The sequence below is a fragment of the Nomascus leucogenys genome, chromosome 12 (genome assembly GCF_006542625.1).
Source record: "Nomascus leucogenys isolate Asia chromosome 12, Asia_NLE_v1, whole genome shotgun sequence".
NCBI classification, from domain to species: domain Eukaryota; kingdom Metazoa; phylum Chordata; class Mammalia; order Primates; family Hylobatidae; genus Nomascus; species Nomascus leucogenys.
Window position 1 is genome coordinate 14,988,928 of NC_044392.1, and position 15,800 is coordinate 15,004,727.

Here is a 15,800-nt window from a genome sequence, read left to right on the forward strand (position 1 = left end):
TATGACTTGCTCCCTCATTGCTTTAGGTCAGGCCTTCCCTGGTCCCTTATTTAAAATAGCAGATCTCTCACCCTGTACTCTATTTTTATCCTCTGTTTCTTTCTCCACAGCATTTATCACCATCACTATGTATTTTACTTATGAATTTGTTTATTCTCTGCTCTCCTCACTCCCTTGGAAATGTACGGTCCGTGAAGCATTTTTGCTGTTTTATTCACTACTACACTTAGAATAGTGCCTGGCAGTCAAATATTTGTTGAAAAACATGAATTAACACACAAACAAAAAAATTTACAGGTGTTTACTGTGTTCCAGGTACCACACTAAGTACTTGACAGTTATTAATCTACTAAATCCTCATAACCCTATTGAATGACCATTATCACCCTACTTTTTGGGTGAGGAAACCACAACACAGAAAAGATAAGTAAATTGCCAAAGGACACATGTTAAGAAGTGGTGGAGGCATAATCTGGACTCAGGCGTTCTGATTCCAGAGACTCCTCTCTTAACTACTCCACTATACTGCCTCTAGATTTCTAACATACTGAGAAAAATCAATACTTAGGCACATCATACATTTTAATTGAAAGATATAATCTATAGGTTACTTTAAAGTAGTATTCCATTTTTTTGTTTTTTTGAGATAGTCTCACTATGTTGCCCAGGCTGATCTCCAACTCTTGGTCTCAAGCAAAACTCCACCTTGGCCTTGAAAGTAGCTGAGACTACAGGTATGTGCCATTGTACCCAACTCCTAATTTTTTTTTTTTTTTTTGAGACAGGGTCTCGCTCTGTCACCCAAGCTGGAGTACAGTGGTATAATCACAGCTCAGTGCAGCCTCGACTTCCAGGGCTCAAGTGATCCTCCCACCTCAGCCTCCTAATTAGCTGGGACTCTCCCTCTAAGAGTGCACCACCATGCACAGCTAATTTTTGTATTTTTTGTAAAGACAGGGTTTCTCCATGTTGCCCAGGCTGGACGGCTCCTAATTTTTCAGGCTAGCTTTCAAATCATAAATTATTCCACAGGTCCCAAGTTTACTTAATTTACTGAACTTCAGAATTTTAAATGTATAGTTTTGCAAAATGTTATCTTACACCCATTTGCTTGCTATACTAACACTCTATTCCAATGCCTATATTCCTCAAATTAGTTAACTGTAAACCAGAGATGTTAGCTTCCTCATCTTCTAGTAAGCAACCAACAAGACAGAAAAAGGTCTGTCTTATATTAACTCAATACTATGTGACCTTATGAAGTCCAACTTAGAAAATGAAAATGTGGCTGGGCGCGGTGGCTCACGCCTGTAATCCCAGCACTTTGGGAGGCCAAGGTGGGTGGATCACAAGGTCAAGAGATCGAGACCATCCTGACCAGCATGGTGAAACCGCATCTCTACTAAAGACAAAATTAGCCAGGCGTGGTGGTGGGCGCCTGTAATCCCAGCTACTCAGGAGGCTGAGGCAGGAGAATCGCCTGAACCCAGGAGGCGGAGGTTGCAGGGAGCTGAGATCGTGCCACTGCATTCCAGCCTGGCGACAGAGCGAGACTACATCTCAAAAAAAATTGAAAATGAGAATGCATTTCCCAAAGCTAGATTTTTAACTTTGAAAAAGTAAAAACAACTTGCTAATACTGTTTATTGACAAAGACAATAACACTGAAGAGTTATGGTTTTCCAAATTACTTTCCTAGCATCAATTCTCTCCCTCTTCCTCTTTAACAGAATCTCTCCCCAATACAACCATATACCTCAGTAGAAGCCAACACCATTCCAGATTGAGAAACGTGATTAGCCTAAGGGTATTTACTGGTGACTGGTTCAGGAACTAGCCTATGACCCAATTCTGGCCAAAAAGATGGGAAAGAAGTTTGCTAGAGGTTTTTGGAGAAAGTTTCCTCTATCCAAAAACAGTGGCACAGGAAGAGATACTTTTCCTCTTCTTTTAGAAGTTGTTGTTTATGGATATGATGCCTGGAATCACTGCAACCATTTTGCTACTAGCCTGAGGATGAAGCCAGTCCCAAGGATGGCAGCACTGAGCAATATATGGCTAAGCAAAATATGGGTTTTTACTGACATTTTTGAACTGCTGAAATCAACTAACTCTATTAAATGAGAAGATACAATTTATTATTTTTAAAGCCATTTTGAATTAGTTCTGTTGCTTGCAGCTGAAAACATATGAATTAAATACTTTTTATAAAATACATCCCAGAACTAATATCAGAAAAAAAGATTGTGGTTAATTCTATAAATGTCTATTAAAAGTTCAACATAAATTAGACCATATTGAGTGACCCTGTTGTAAAAAGGTCACTCTATCCTCTATGGAAAAAAAACCTAATACATATGTAAGAACAGAATCTAAAGCAATATATTTCCAGCACAACAATTCCTTTCAGCAAGACCTTTTTCAGAGCAATTTTCATTCAGATTTTTAATTTTGATTCATAATTGGATTTTTCTTAAGTTTAAAAATAAACACTGGTTGGGCACGGTGGCTCACACCTGTAATCCCAGCATTTTGGGAGGCTGCGGTGGGAGGACTGCTTGAGCCCAGGAGTTCGAGACAAGCCTGGGCAACCTGGGAAGACTCTACCTCTATTAAAAAAAAATAAATATTTAAAGATAAATAGTTAATAAATAAAAACTATCACAATATTTAAGATTACACAGCTGCATGCTCTGGATTTGTTGTCACATATCCTCAGGTAAGGATAAGAAATCTGGCCCACAAACAGAACATGAGACAGGAAGTCCAAGTACGAACAAGGGTAGATGGTATTGACTTTGGCTTTGTGTTGGCTCATCAATACCAAGACATTGGGCAGTTTTCATACTGATATGAGACATGCAAAATGGTATGATTTGGCAGGCTGGACATAGCCTACTGCCTCTTTTATTAAAATAATGAACTTTAAAAATTAGGCAGGTATGGTGGTACATGCCTGTAGCCCCAGATACTTGGGAGGCTGAGGTGGGAAGGCTACAGTAACTTGTGATCATGCCACTGCATTCCAGCCTGGGCAACAGAGTGAGACTCCGTCTCAAAAATAAAATAAAATAAAATAAATTTAAAAAAAAGAAAAAGAAAACAATGAGATAACCCTTTTACTTTATGTGAATTTACAAATATGCACAAGGAACAATACATACAACATATATGGGCAAGCAATGTGGAAATTATCTTTAATAAGGCTTGATGGCTCACTTTACCTTGTTAAAAGTCAAGTCTTACACATGATAAAATTAATTGGTATAATAACACACTGGATAACTTAAAACTCTCCGTTTGGCCCTGTGCTATGTAAAACTAACCTAATACACTATGAAAAACTTATTACTCATTTCTTTTTTGAGACAGAGTCTCACTCTGTCACCCAGGCTGGAGTGCAGTGGCGCAATCTCAGCTTGCTGCAACCTCTGCCTCCAGGGATCAAGCGATTCTCCTGCCTCAGCCTCCTGACTAGCTGGGACTACAGGCGCGTGCCATCACGCCTGGCTAAATTTTTTATTTTTAGTAAAGATGGGGTTTCATCATGTTGGCCAGGCTGGTCTCGAACTCCTGACCTCAAGTGATCCACCCACCTCGGCACTTCAAAGTGCTGGGATTACAGGTGTGAGCCACCGTGCCCGGCCTACTCATTTCTAATTGTTCAAAGTTTCAAAAACAACTTTTACTCAAAACTATATAAATCTTTCTAATAACATTAAGTATTGCATTTTTTTCATTATTCCCTTTGTTACAATAAATGCCCAGCCAATTATCTTCATAAGTTTAGAGGTCACATGCTGATAATAAATATTAACATTTTAAAGCTTAAGTCACAAAAAGAAGCTAGTTGGATCCACGGGTCTAAAATTTAACAAAATACTTGGGCACTGGATGTTTAGGGAAAAAAGATACAAGCTGGGCATGATGGCACATGCCTGTAGTCCCAGTTACTCAGGAGGCTGAGGTGGGAGGACCACCTGAGCCCAAGAGTTTAGGCTGCAGTGAGCCACTGCCCCCCTCAGTGACAAAATGAGAACCTGTCTCAAAAAAAGAAAAAAGAAAAAAAGATACGAAGGAAATACAACAGCCTGACCTCCAGAAACTTATCTTGTTTGGGAGGTGAATTATATTCATGAAATAATTAAGTATCATAATATAACACATGATTCCATCTCAAAATAACAGAGATAGCCCTATATATAAAAGGGTACAGTGCTAGAATTTTTGGAGAAAGTTTTAAGAAAGGGGACACAGACAGGCTCTTGATTTAAAGACGGGGGTGGGACGGGCATATTCTACATAGGAAGCAGCTTAAGCAAAAGCTTGAGATAGGAATGAGCAATCAGGGTATTGGGCTAGAAGAAATTCGACTAGAAGTATGAATAGAAAATTAGTAATAAAGTTATAAATGTATAAGTTAGGTGCCATATTACTAAAGACTATGTATACCAAGTTTAAGAATATTATCTCTACTTAAAAGAAATGAAGAGCTGCTGATTATTTTTGAGAAGAACGGTAAAACAATGAAAATAACATTTCAGTAGAACTAATCCGGCTGAAGAATTCAGGACAAACTTACAGTGAGGGGTAGAAGAAATCAGAAACAGAGCAACCAGTTAGGAGGTACTGGTTAAGAACCTGGGCTTTAGTTAGGCAGACAGACCTGCTCTGCTACTTGGTAAGTTACTAAACCTAAGTCTCAGTTTCCTGTCTGTAGAGTGGGATGATAATAGTGCCAATTTTATAAGGTTGTTGTGTGGCTAAAAGAATACATATAAAAGCATTTAACATAGTGCTTGGACTATAATAATTGTTCAACGAATGTTAGCAACTATTACCTTCATTACAAATCATTTCTTTTTTTTTTTTTTTTTTTTTTTTTTTTGAGACGGAGTCTCGCTCTGTCACCCAGGCTGGAGTGCAGTGGCGCGATCTCGGCTCACTGCAAGCTCCGCCTCCCGAGTTCATGCCATTCTCCTGCCTCAGCCTCTCCGAGTAGCTGGGACTACAGGCGCCCGCCACCACGACCGGCTAATTTTTTTTTTTGTATTTTTAGTAGAGACGGGGTTTCACTGTGGTCTCGATCTCCTGACCTCGTGATCCGCCCGCCTCGGCCTCCCAAAGTGCTGGGATTACAAGCGTGAGCCACCGCGCCCGACCTCATTACAAATCATTTCTAAGGTGAGGTATTGAGGAACTGAACAAGAGGCAACAGAAACTAAAAGGAAAAGATGACTTGGGTTGACATTTCCATAGACTCATGAAATGTTATAACTAGAAAAGACCCTAGAGAACAATTCCAGAAACCAAAATGGATAAAATGTAGCCCCAGTAAACACTGGGAAGGAAGAAAAGAATGGGGCAAAATAGCTCAAAGGTTTTGACTGCAAGAGTACCCAAAGAGGTAGACATGGGATAATTATATGTTATCAATAAGAAGCTCTAAATACAAGCTACACTTATTGGGTACACAATATATGTCAAATACTATACTAGATATTGATATGGTGCATTTAATCCCCACAACTCTGCAAAGGTAAGTATTAGTTCAATTTTACAGAAAACAGATGCACACAGAAGTTAAAGTACTACCCATATAACACTGGGCAGGATAAGAAGCAAAGCTAGTTTTGTTATCTATGTCATCTATTTCCAAAGCCTGTGTTCTTTCTACTACACTCAGGCTGTCTCCCCCTTTAATACCAATAAAAAATTATATCATATCACATAGATACATTTATATTTTTCTACCTATCTTGTTAAATATGGCAATCATAAACATGTCCTATCTTTTCTACATTCTAAGAAAAATATAAAAGTATTCAGCATCAGCTGGGTGCAGTGGCTCACACCTGTAATCCCAGCACTTTGGGAGGCCGAGGCGGGCGGAACACCTGAGGGTGAGAGTTCGAGACCAGCCTGACCAACATGGAGAAACCCCATCTCTACTAAAAATACAAAATTAGCTGGGCATGGTGGCACATGCCTGTAATCCCAGCTACTCGGGAGCCTGAGGCAGGAGAATTGCTAGAACCCAAGAGGCAGAAGTTGCAGTGAACTGAGATCACACCATTGCACTCCAGCTTGGGCAACAAGGGTGAAACTCTGTTTCAAAAAAAAAAAAAAAAAAAGGCTGGGCATGGTGGCTCATGCCTGTAATCCTAGCACTTTGGGAGGCCGAGGCGGGTGGATCGCCTGAGGTCAGGAGTTTGAGATCAGCCTGGCCAACGTGGTGAAACCCCGTCTCTACTTAAAATACAAAAAATCAGCTGGGTGTGGTGGTATACACCCGTAATCCCAGCTACTTGGGAGGCTGAGGCAGGAGAATTGCTTGAACCCAGGAGTCGGAGGTTGCAGTGAACAGAAATCATGCCACTGCACTCCAGACTGGGGGACAAGAGCGAGACTTCGTCTCAAAAAAAATTAAAAAAATAAAAATAAAAATAAAAAAAGCATTCGGCATCAAAACAATGAGAATAAATTTAAAAAGCATTATCAAATGGGAGAATCACCATACTTCTAGTGAAACATAGTTGGATACATTATACATTATAATATATTAAATGAAAGCAATGACTAATCTTTTTCAATAAGAAGACAAAAAAACTGGCATGGCTTTTACATCATTTGATTATATAAGCATTTGTCCCAAACGACAATATCATTAAAAACTGACACCTAGATCATAAAAGAAACATCTTACTACACACAGGAGAAGTATTTATATGAGACGAATCCAAATGTGCAGGGTTAAAAATAAAAATTCAACTACAGAAGGCTGCTTAACCTGTAAACAGTAAGGATCATGAAGTGGCAGATGACCTATTTCTTCTATGTAGCTCTCAGCAGATATTTTCCCCAACCATAGGGCCAGTGTACCAGTTTTCCACCAAAATGTTACTTAATCTAAATTGTGCCAGGTTGAAAATACCAAGTATGTCAAGGTAAGCAAATAAGCTTCTTCGAACAACCTTTGTGTCTGGCTTCAAAGTCAGAAGATACTTTACCAGGTTGTCCACCAAACTATGTAGTCTAATTTCTAGACTAGTAGGTCTCAAAATGTGATCTAGAGTTTCTTTTTTTTTTTTGAGACGGAGTCTCGCTCTGTTGCCCAGGCTGGAGTGCAGTGGCACCATCTTGGCTCACTGCAAACTCCGCCTCCCAGGTTCATGCCATTCTCCTGCCTCAGCCTCCCGAGTAGCTGGGACTACAGGCGCCCGTCACCACACCCGGCTAATTTTTTGTATTTTTAGGAGAGACGGGGTTTCACCATGTTAGCCAGGATGGTCTCGATCTCCTGACCTCGTAATCCACCCGCCTCGGCCTCCCAAAGTGCTGGGATTACAGGCGCGAGCCACCAGGCCTGGCTGCTATCTAGAGTTTCTAAGACCCTTCAGAGGATCCAAGAGGTCAGAACTATTTTCATAGTATCACTAAGACATTATTGGCCATTTTCATTCTCATTCTCTTATAACTGTACAGTGGAGTTTTCCAGAGGTTATAACCTGTAATATCTCAATAGACTCAATGCAGGAGCAGACATGGGAATTTAAATGTCTTCTATTGGCCAGACATGGTGGTTCACAACTATAATCCCAGCACTTTGGGAGGCCAACTCGGGTGGATCATTTGAGATAAGGAGTTCAAGACCAGCCTGGCCAACATGATAAAACCCCATCTCTACTGAAAATACAAAAATTAGCCAGGCGTGGTGGTAGGCGCCTATAATCCCAGCTACTCAGGAGGCTGAGGCAGGAGAATTGCATGAGCCTGGGAGATGGAGGTTGCAGTGAGCTGAGATCACACCACTGCACTCCAGCCTGGGCAAAAGAGTGAGACCCTGTCTCAAAAAAAAAAAAAAAAAAAGCCAAAAAAGACTTCTATGAAGCTGGATAGTAAAGATGTCAATGCCCTTCTTCCCACTAATTCTTTTTGCTTTTAGAAAATATAGTTATTTTTTCATTTAGAAAAATTATGCTAACATGCTTGCCAGGCATGGTGGCGCAGAGGGATGCTGAGGCAGAAGGATCACTTGAGCCCAGGGGTTCAAGGCCAGCCTGGGACAACAAAGCCAGACCCTGTCTCAAAAAAAAAGCCACATGTATAATGCTTCATTATTTTTTAATGAATTAAGTATATTTTAATTTCTCAGCTTTATTCTAATACTACAAATATCAATAGATATAATCCACTTAAAGAGAGGCTGTTTGAGGTCTTCTAATTTTTTAAGTCTAAAAGGGGTACTGAGACCCAAAAAAATTGAGAACCACTTTTCTAGACTTTCCTATATTCATGTTTTGCCAAACAAAACTTTTCATTTTCTAATTATCTAAGGAAGAGATGTTGCTACCCTAAAGATAATTTCAGGCTGGGCGTTGTGGCTCACGCCTGTAATCCCAGCATTTCGGGAGGCTGAGGCAGACAGATCACTTGAGCCCAGGAGTTCAAGGCCCGCCTAGGCAACATGGCAAAACCCTGTCTCTACCAAAAAAATACTTTTTAAAACATTAGCTGGGTGTGGTGGCAAGCCCATCTACTAGAGAGGCTGAGGTGGAAGGATCATTTGAGCCCAGGAGGTTGAGGCTGCAGTGAGCCATGATCACGCCACTGTACTCTAGCCTGAGCAACAAAGGTGAGACCCTGCCTCAAAAAAAAAAAAAACCAAAAATATATAATTTCAGAAGTCTGTCTTGATAAGAAAAAAAAGCCAACAATTTTAAAAAATAATTGTCCATTAATTTATAAAGGAAGTTATTTATTACATTTTCCTAAAATGAAAACAATAACAACGTCAAAACTGAAGTGCTGAGCTAACAGACCACTAGCTACAACCTTTTGTGCGTGAGTTATGATCAGTTGTGTATAGGTAATCCTCAAAAGACCAAAGGTGAGGCTCTTTGAGAGGCCTCTATCCAACTTTGCTACAGAATAATCCCAATTTCCGAAGTCATAGCAAGACTAAACAAGATGCTTAAAGGCGATTCTCTGTACTACAATCTTAACATTTCTACAATAAAAGTTTTGTTGTTGTTGATGTTTTGTAGAAATGGCATCTCTACAAAGCTGTTCTGGTCTAGACCTCCTGGCCTCAAACAATCCTCCTGCTTTGGGCTTCCAAAGCACACTGGGATTACAGGCATGAGCCACCACACCCAGCCAACAATAAAAAGTTTTATGTTTCATCTGAACAGTTCAGTATATCTACTGCTGTCAGGAAATACACAAACATTAAGACATTAAACTCCCATTTGGATTCAACTTTTACATTACTATGACTGTAGATACACCAATCCATGCAGTTACTAGGAACCTTCAGGATGCATAATAATGTTAGTTATTGAAAAGATAGGCTAGAGGGAAACATCTTTGAAAAATAGTTTTTGAGGCCACTAGAAGCAATAATAGATAAAACTTTGCATTTATGGCTTAGTCTAAAATTAAGATGAAAGGCTAGGCATAGTGGCTCACGTCTGTAATCCCAGCACATTGGGAGTCCAAGGTGGGCAGATCACTTGAGGCAAGGAGTTCAGGACCAGCCTGGCCAACATGGCAAAACCCCATTTCTACTAAAAATACAAAAATAAGCCAGGTATGGTAGCATGTGCCTGTGTAGTCCCAGCTACTCGGGAGGCTGAGGGACAAGAATCCTTTGAACCCAGGATGCGGAGGTTGCAGTGAGCCGAGACGGCACCACTGCACTCTAGACTCGGCGACACAGCGAGACTCTGTCTTGAAAATAAAATAAAGATGAAAAAACATATAAAAATATTGGCACCATTACAGTTAAGGGCCCTAAGTCAACAAATGTCTAATTCAAAAGTTATTTAGCCCTAGGCTACTACAATAGCCAAGCAATGAGTTGAGCAAGGACCTTAAGTAGAAAGGCACCTAAAGACTAGAAGGAAACAATGTTCCTTATTTATTAATTTAACATATATTGACTAAATTGTCTACTACTTGCAAGACCCTAGACAAGCTAAGAAGGCAGCTCATGACCAGGTGGGAAGCCAATTTCATAGGGAGAAGTATACATAAATAGTACAGTAGCTTCTCTAGACAGAATGGAAAAAATTTCATCTGAGAAGTGCTAGAAGAGTAGGCCGGGCAGGGTGTCTCACGCCTGTAATCCCAGCACTTTGGGAGGCCAAGGCAGGCAGATCACTGGAGGTCAGGAGTTCGAGACCAGCCTGGTGAAACCCTGTCTCTACTAAAAATACAAAAATTAGCTGGTGTGGTGGTACATGCCTATAATCCCAGCTACATGGGAGGCTGAGGCAGGAGAATCGCTTGAACTCAGGAGGCGAAGATTGCAGTGAGCCAAGATTGCGCCACTGCACTCCAGCCTGGGCAACAGAGTGAGACTCTGCCTCAGAAAAAAAAAAAAAAAGAAGAAGTAGTGCTAGAAGAGGGAGGCAAGAGGAAGGAGGGATGACTTTTAACAGAAGGGTTTAGAGAACATATTCTGATACCAAAGGCATCTGACCTGGGTCCTAAAAACACATACATATAAGATTTCAACATGTAACTATTGCGAGTGAAAGGCATCCCAAGAAGAGGAAAAAAAGCATACATTCAAGTAACAGCAAATACAAAATTGCTTCTATAGAATTTATGATGCACCAGGAGGAGAATTAACTAGAAAATTAAGTTGGAAGCAAAAATTAGAGGGACTTATATGAGAGGGTAAGCAATTGGGGGATTTTATTTATTTATTTATTTATTTATTTATTTATTTATTTTGTAGGCAAAGGGAAGCCATTGGGAGGTTTTTAAATCCATTGGAAGATTTGTCATTGTAAGATAAATCATCAGATGATACTCTTAACATTACCGTGGCTTGAACAGGATAGAAATGGGAGAGCAGTTAGTACGCTATCACAGCAGTCCAGGAAGGAAATAATAAGAGCCCGATGTGGGGTGGGAGCTAGGAAAAACCTACAAAACATGCTGCAACCGCTTCACTAATGATACAGTTTTAAATGTTTTGAAAACTTAATTTATCACATAAAACAAGGTTGACATTCACACTATTTCCATGAAAAATCATTCACTTCATAGGCAATGTTTCAGCATACTCAAGTGTACTTCCTTTTTAAAAAGCTGTTAGGAGTAATTAACCATATTCTACATTAAAGCTGCAAAAGGGGTAATAAAGAACAGCATATGTATTTTTCAGTATTCTCAATAGAATCTCAGTATGCACAATTTCATTCAAGGATGAACATTTTAAACTCAAGAGTTTATTTCCATGGAAAATAAAGTTTGGATCAGAATTTTCTATACAACCTTATAAGACTCATGTCTCCATATAGTTATAATAGTCAACTTTTCTTAAAATTATTTTTGGACAACTCAACTCGGCCAGTATTTTTCTACTAGGCTAATATATTTCAACCATAAGTGCATTCTTCATTTTCTCCCCTCCTCCCTACTCACCTCCCACCCAACAAATTCCCTTTGTATGTCTGCAAGGCAAGGTACTATATAATGCAGTATAATTCTAAGGCAGTTTGAATATATAATTCTTATAACAGGAATCTAGAATTATTAACCTTACTTTTTACAATAAAAGTACCAGTGATGTACTAAATTTCTATTCATATGTATGACAAATGTATCTAATATGCTTTACCATTGGGGGAAACAAAGGGGGAAAGACACAATAGATGGGTGGCAAATCTTACAAACTTTACAAAACACTGAAAAGCTGCATCTGGATTGCAGTCACAATTATAAAAGCAAATAAAAAAGGCTCTGAAATGAAGGAAAAGAAAAAACCCTAAGTGATCAAGAGTGAAAAAGGCTTATTCAATATTAGTTTTTAGCACAGCACCATTTAACACTAGGACTAATTGAAAAAAAAAAAAAAAAACGGATAATTCACCGTTTGCAAGGACACAGGAAACAATTTCTACATACCTTCTATAAGACAGTTACACTTCTTCACACTTGCATGGCTCAAATCCTTTCAAAGGTTTCCAAAAATACAATCTTATAATAAGCGAGGTTCCCCAATGACACACATTTACTCTGTAGGCTTAGCCATAACACGTTTTAAAATACATAAAGAATTCATCCTCGACAGAAACAAGGAGTCACAAAGACTCTCTACTTATTCAGAATCATTACATAAAGCACCATCTGTAATTGCAAACAGGGTTTGAGAAAATCTGACAGCTAATAATCATAAAATGGGGTAGACTTTAAAGGAAAAAAAAGGCAACTTTTCCATTTTGCCTTCCTTTTCCTGTCCTACCAGATACACAAAATGTCTGTAATAGCGTCAGACAGAGCTTTAAAATATAGTACTATATATGTACACTTTACATTACGTGTATAGGAACACATATGTGTATATCACATATTCACAGGAAAGAGAAAGGTTCCCTTGTTTTTGTTTTTTTCTTTATTCTAGGAATTGAAGTTACATTAAACCCTATCCCATAAATTAAGTTAAATCATCCTTAAAGAGTAATAAAATACTACACGTAGATCTCTCTGAGCGACTACCTTCTGAGAAGGAAAACCTCAGACTAAGACCATGGCTGAATACGAACGCCCAATCCCTAAAAAAAAATCACTAACCGGCATTTGTTTCTGCAAGAGAAAAAGGGAGTCTTACAATGAATAATCACATAACTCAGTTTCAGAAGTTAACCGGGGTAAAACACAACGAACCAAATTAGACAAATGTATGAAAGGACAAGCTTTCAAGAATTCGCCCAAAGTGAAAGGCTGGTTTTAACCCCGGGATATAAAACATCCTTTGCAGGTAGAAGAGTCTTTAATTGAAAAAGAAAACAAAAAATAAAGTGGCGGGCACAAGAAAAACCTGAACGACATGCAAAGGCAAAGTAAAAAATAGCGATAATTTTAAAAAGGGGTCTCTCCTCCCACCCCCACTTCCAGCCCCCACCCCCACCTTCGCAGGACAATAGGTTCAGGGTCCTAACTGCAAACTTTAAACGTGTAAACCAGAAGCAGTTTTACCGCAGCTGTAACTGCAAATCTCCTCATCCCGAACCTAGCGCACCCAGGAATACTTCTGCCCTGAAAACATCACCAAGCTCTTGGTAAATACAAATCGGACCCATCACGAGATTTTTTTTTTTTTTTCTCCCAAGTACCTGGAGGATCCATTTCAATATAAAATATCAGTTCTGTCGAATAGGGCATCATCACCTCCCTCCAGTCTGCGTCATCGCGGTCCATACTCCACACCGTATTGTACATCGCGCTGTCAGGGGCAGGTCGTCAGGAGATATATAGAAGGCATATATTTTTTATCTGGTATTTAAAAATCTAAAAATATATATCTGCAAAAGTTCCACACGGAAATGTACTTCGGGGTTTCCAACGGCCAGTACTAGTCCAGCCAAACTACCCGAACAGGGTCCTCCCCCTCTCTCCTACAGAACCCAACAAAATGCCCCCGAACTTTCAAGCTACGGGCTTTTCTCCTCAGAGGGTTACACAGAGGCTTGGGGGTCGGAGGGCAGAGGTGTTAAAAAGCGGCTTCCCAAAAATCCTTTCTACACAGTCGCTCTCCGGGGAGAAAAGCTCCCACCGCCTCCAAATCTTTCCGCGGAAGCCACTTTTGTGTCCTTCGGGGGAGGGAAAATGAAGAGGAAAAAAAAAGAACACGTTGGGAGAAACCCGGGGAAGTGACAAAGGAAGGCAAAAAAGGGGACTGGAGATTGCGTTCAAGTTTCGGGGTCCCACTGGTCTGCAGAATGCGAATCCCCCAGAGGCCGGGACTCGGGCTCCTCTCCGGTCGGGCTCGGAACCGAAGCTGCCGCAGCCTCGGGAATGGGGCCGGCCAGAGAAGTCCAGTCAGCTCGGCTTGTCTGGGCGCTCCCGCCGGGGTGTAAGAGGCAACCCACCCGCACCAACTGCCCTCACGCTCTGCCCCGACTCCAGCCACTAGAGTTTCATTTTAACGGCGCGGAGGGGACACCCTCCCCGCCCCACGCTGCCCACCCGCTGAGGCGCCACCCAACCGCGCCGGGAGGGGGGACAGCAGGCATCACCACCGCCCCTTCTACGCCGTCCCGCCTCGATGTACCGGGATTCTGTCAAGTGCCGGAGAACATGTTCAAAAAGCTGCCCTCCATCTCGACTTTCACGTCTCCCCACCGCTCTCTAGGCTTCGGCTCCCCAATCAGCCATCCGCGCTCTCCCCCAGCCTCAATCAGAATGGTACGATCCGGGCGCTGGCCGCACTCCAGGAGTCAGTGCGGGGAGCACGCGAGCCAGGCGAGGAGGGAGCGGGGCGAGGGAAGAGAGGGAAGGTGGGTGGTGATTGGCTGAGGCCGGTTGCCGGAGCCTGGAGCTTGCGTCTTTTGTCTGCCTTGCTCCTGCGAAGGAGCGGGAGACGGCTGCGCGCCCCAAGCGGGCCAATCAGGAGACAGCCGGCGCCGGCCGGTAAGGCGGTGATTGGTCAGAGCCCAGTTACTAAGCGGGACAAAGGCAGAAAGGGAAAAGAAAAGAGGAGGAAAAAAAAGAAAGAAAGAAAGGAAGAAAACGCAAACGGCGGTTACTGACAGGCTGGGTGAGCGTTCGGGGGCTCAAACTGCCTGGAGACAGGCGGGGCTCCTGCAGAGGCTTGGTCCGCCCGGACGAGTAAGGAGAGGAGCCAGGGAGGACCTGCTGGTGTGAGACGCCTCTGCCCGGAGACTGGCCGCGGGGGAGGGGAGCGGACACAGAGGGGGCGCGTACTGTCACTTGGCGGGGTGCGCGCTCTTCTGGTCCTTAGGAGGTCTCTGGGCAGACTGCTTTCCTACAGACCTCTTCACCTTGCTGGGACAGCCCTCCCCGCACCCTTGACAAGTTGTCAAAGCAATGGTCCCCAAAACCCACTGGCAGGAACCTTACCGCTCGGTGAGAGGATGTGCCCGTGGCCCCTGCAACCTTCCTGGCTGCTACCTGACCCCACTCCCTGCTTCTCCCCTTGAGCAACTGGGCATTTCTGAGGGAGGCATTTCGCAGTTCCTCTGTGCTTCCCACCCAAGGACTTTTGAACCCAGAGGTAACTCCCCACGCCTAAAATAGTGAGAGCAAGCCCTCCTGCTCGAGTGCTCAAACCAATTAAAAAAAAAAAAAAAGTCTTGGAATTACAGTGCATGTGTAATTTCTGAGATAAATCACAGGCGTTGGAATCTCTCACCAAAAGGGCTCTATTCTGTTTCCCTGACAGACCCTCTTCCTCACATACTCATTCCCACGCCCAAAGCTTAAATCTGGGAGATTGGCTTCACTATGAAAGTGCTGAATATTTCCATGCATTTCAGAAACAGCTAATTAACTTGCTGGGGAACACTGAATAGCTAAAAGCAGATCTGTGTCTCCTGAAGATTGTGCCTGGAATTGCCATCCTGTATACCCTACAATACAGTCAGGAGGCCAAAAACTGCTCCATTTCCTCTTTACACAGGAGTAACAAAGCCCATTGTGTTTGAGTTGACAACCTGATTTAAACCCTAGCAAAACCTCCTACCTTGAGCATGTCTGCTATGTTGATTCGCCTATGGAAGAGTTGCCACGTTTCACCCTCTACCTCCTAAGGTGGTTCTGCCTTCCTTAAAGGTGCCCTGAGTTGAGACAGTTCCTGAGGGCAGACAGTCAAAATGTATATGGACTGGGTATAGAGTAACTGGTTAAAAAGGGCCAGAAAGTATGGATGGACATGATTGAGCTAAGAAAAGACACCAGGATTCTTATATGCTTTCTTATTATTTCTGAAATCCAAATATGATTTCAACTTTAGGGCAGGACTCATTAATTATAATTTCCTGAAC

General features: G+C 41.8%; 1 protein-coding gene across 3 annotated transcripts in view; it reads right to left on the bottom strand.

Moving 5' to 3' along the window:
• PIK3R3 (phosphoinositide-3-kinase regulatory subunit 3) overlaps positions 1-14,321 on the bottom strand; it is a 93,834-nt gene extending 79,513 nt beyond the window's left edge. The window contains exons 1-2 of one of the 3 annotated variants that reach the window (XM_003259037.2): positions 14,069-14,321; positions 13,131-13,240 (exon numbers count right to left, since the gene is read on the bottom strand). In XM_003259037.2, the coding sequence (XP_003259085.1) occupies positions 13,131-13,236 (106 nt within the window). In that variant the 5' untranslated portion in view covers positions 13,237-13,240; positions 14,069-14,321. Of the gene's footprint in view, positions 1-11,922; positions 12,774-12,993; positions 13,050-13,130; positions 13,241-14,068 lie in introns of those variants that run through there. The other 2 variants (XM_030823823.1, XM_030823822.1) reach the window with 2 other exon arrangements.
• Positions 14,322-15,800: the final 1,479 nt, after the last annotated feature.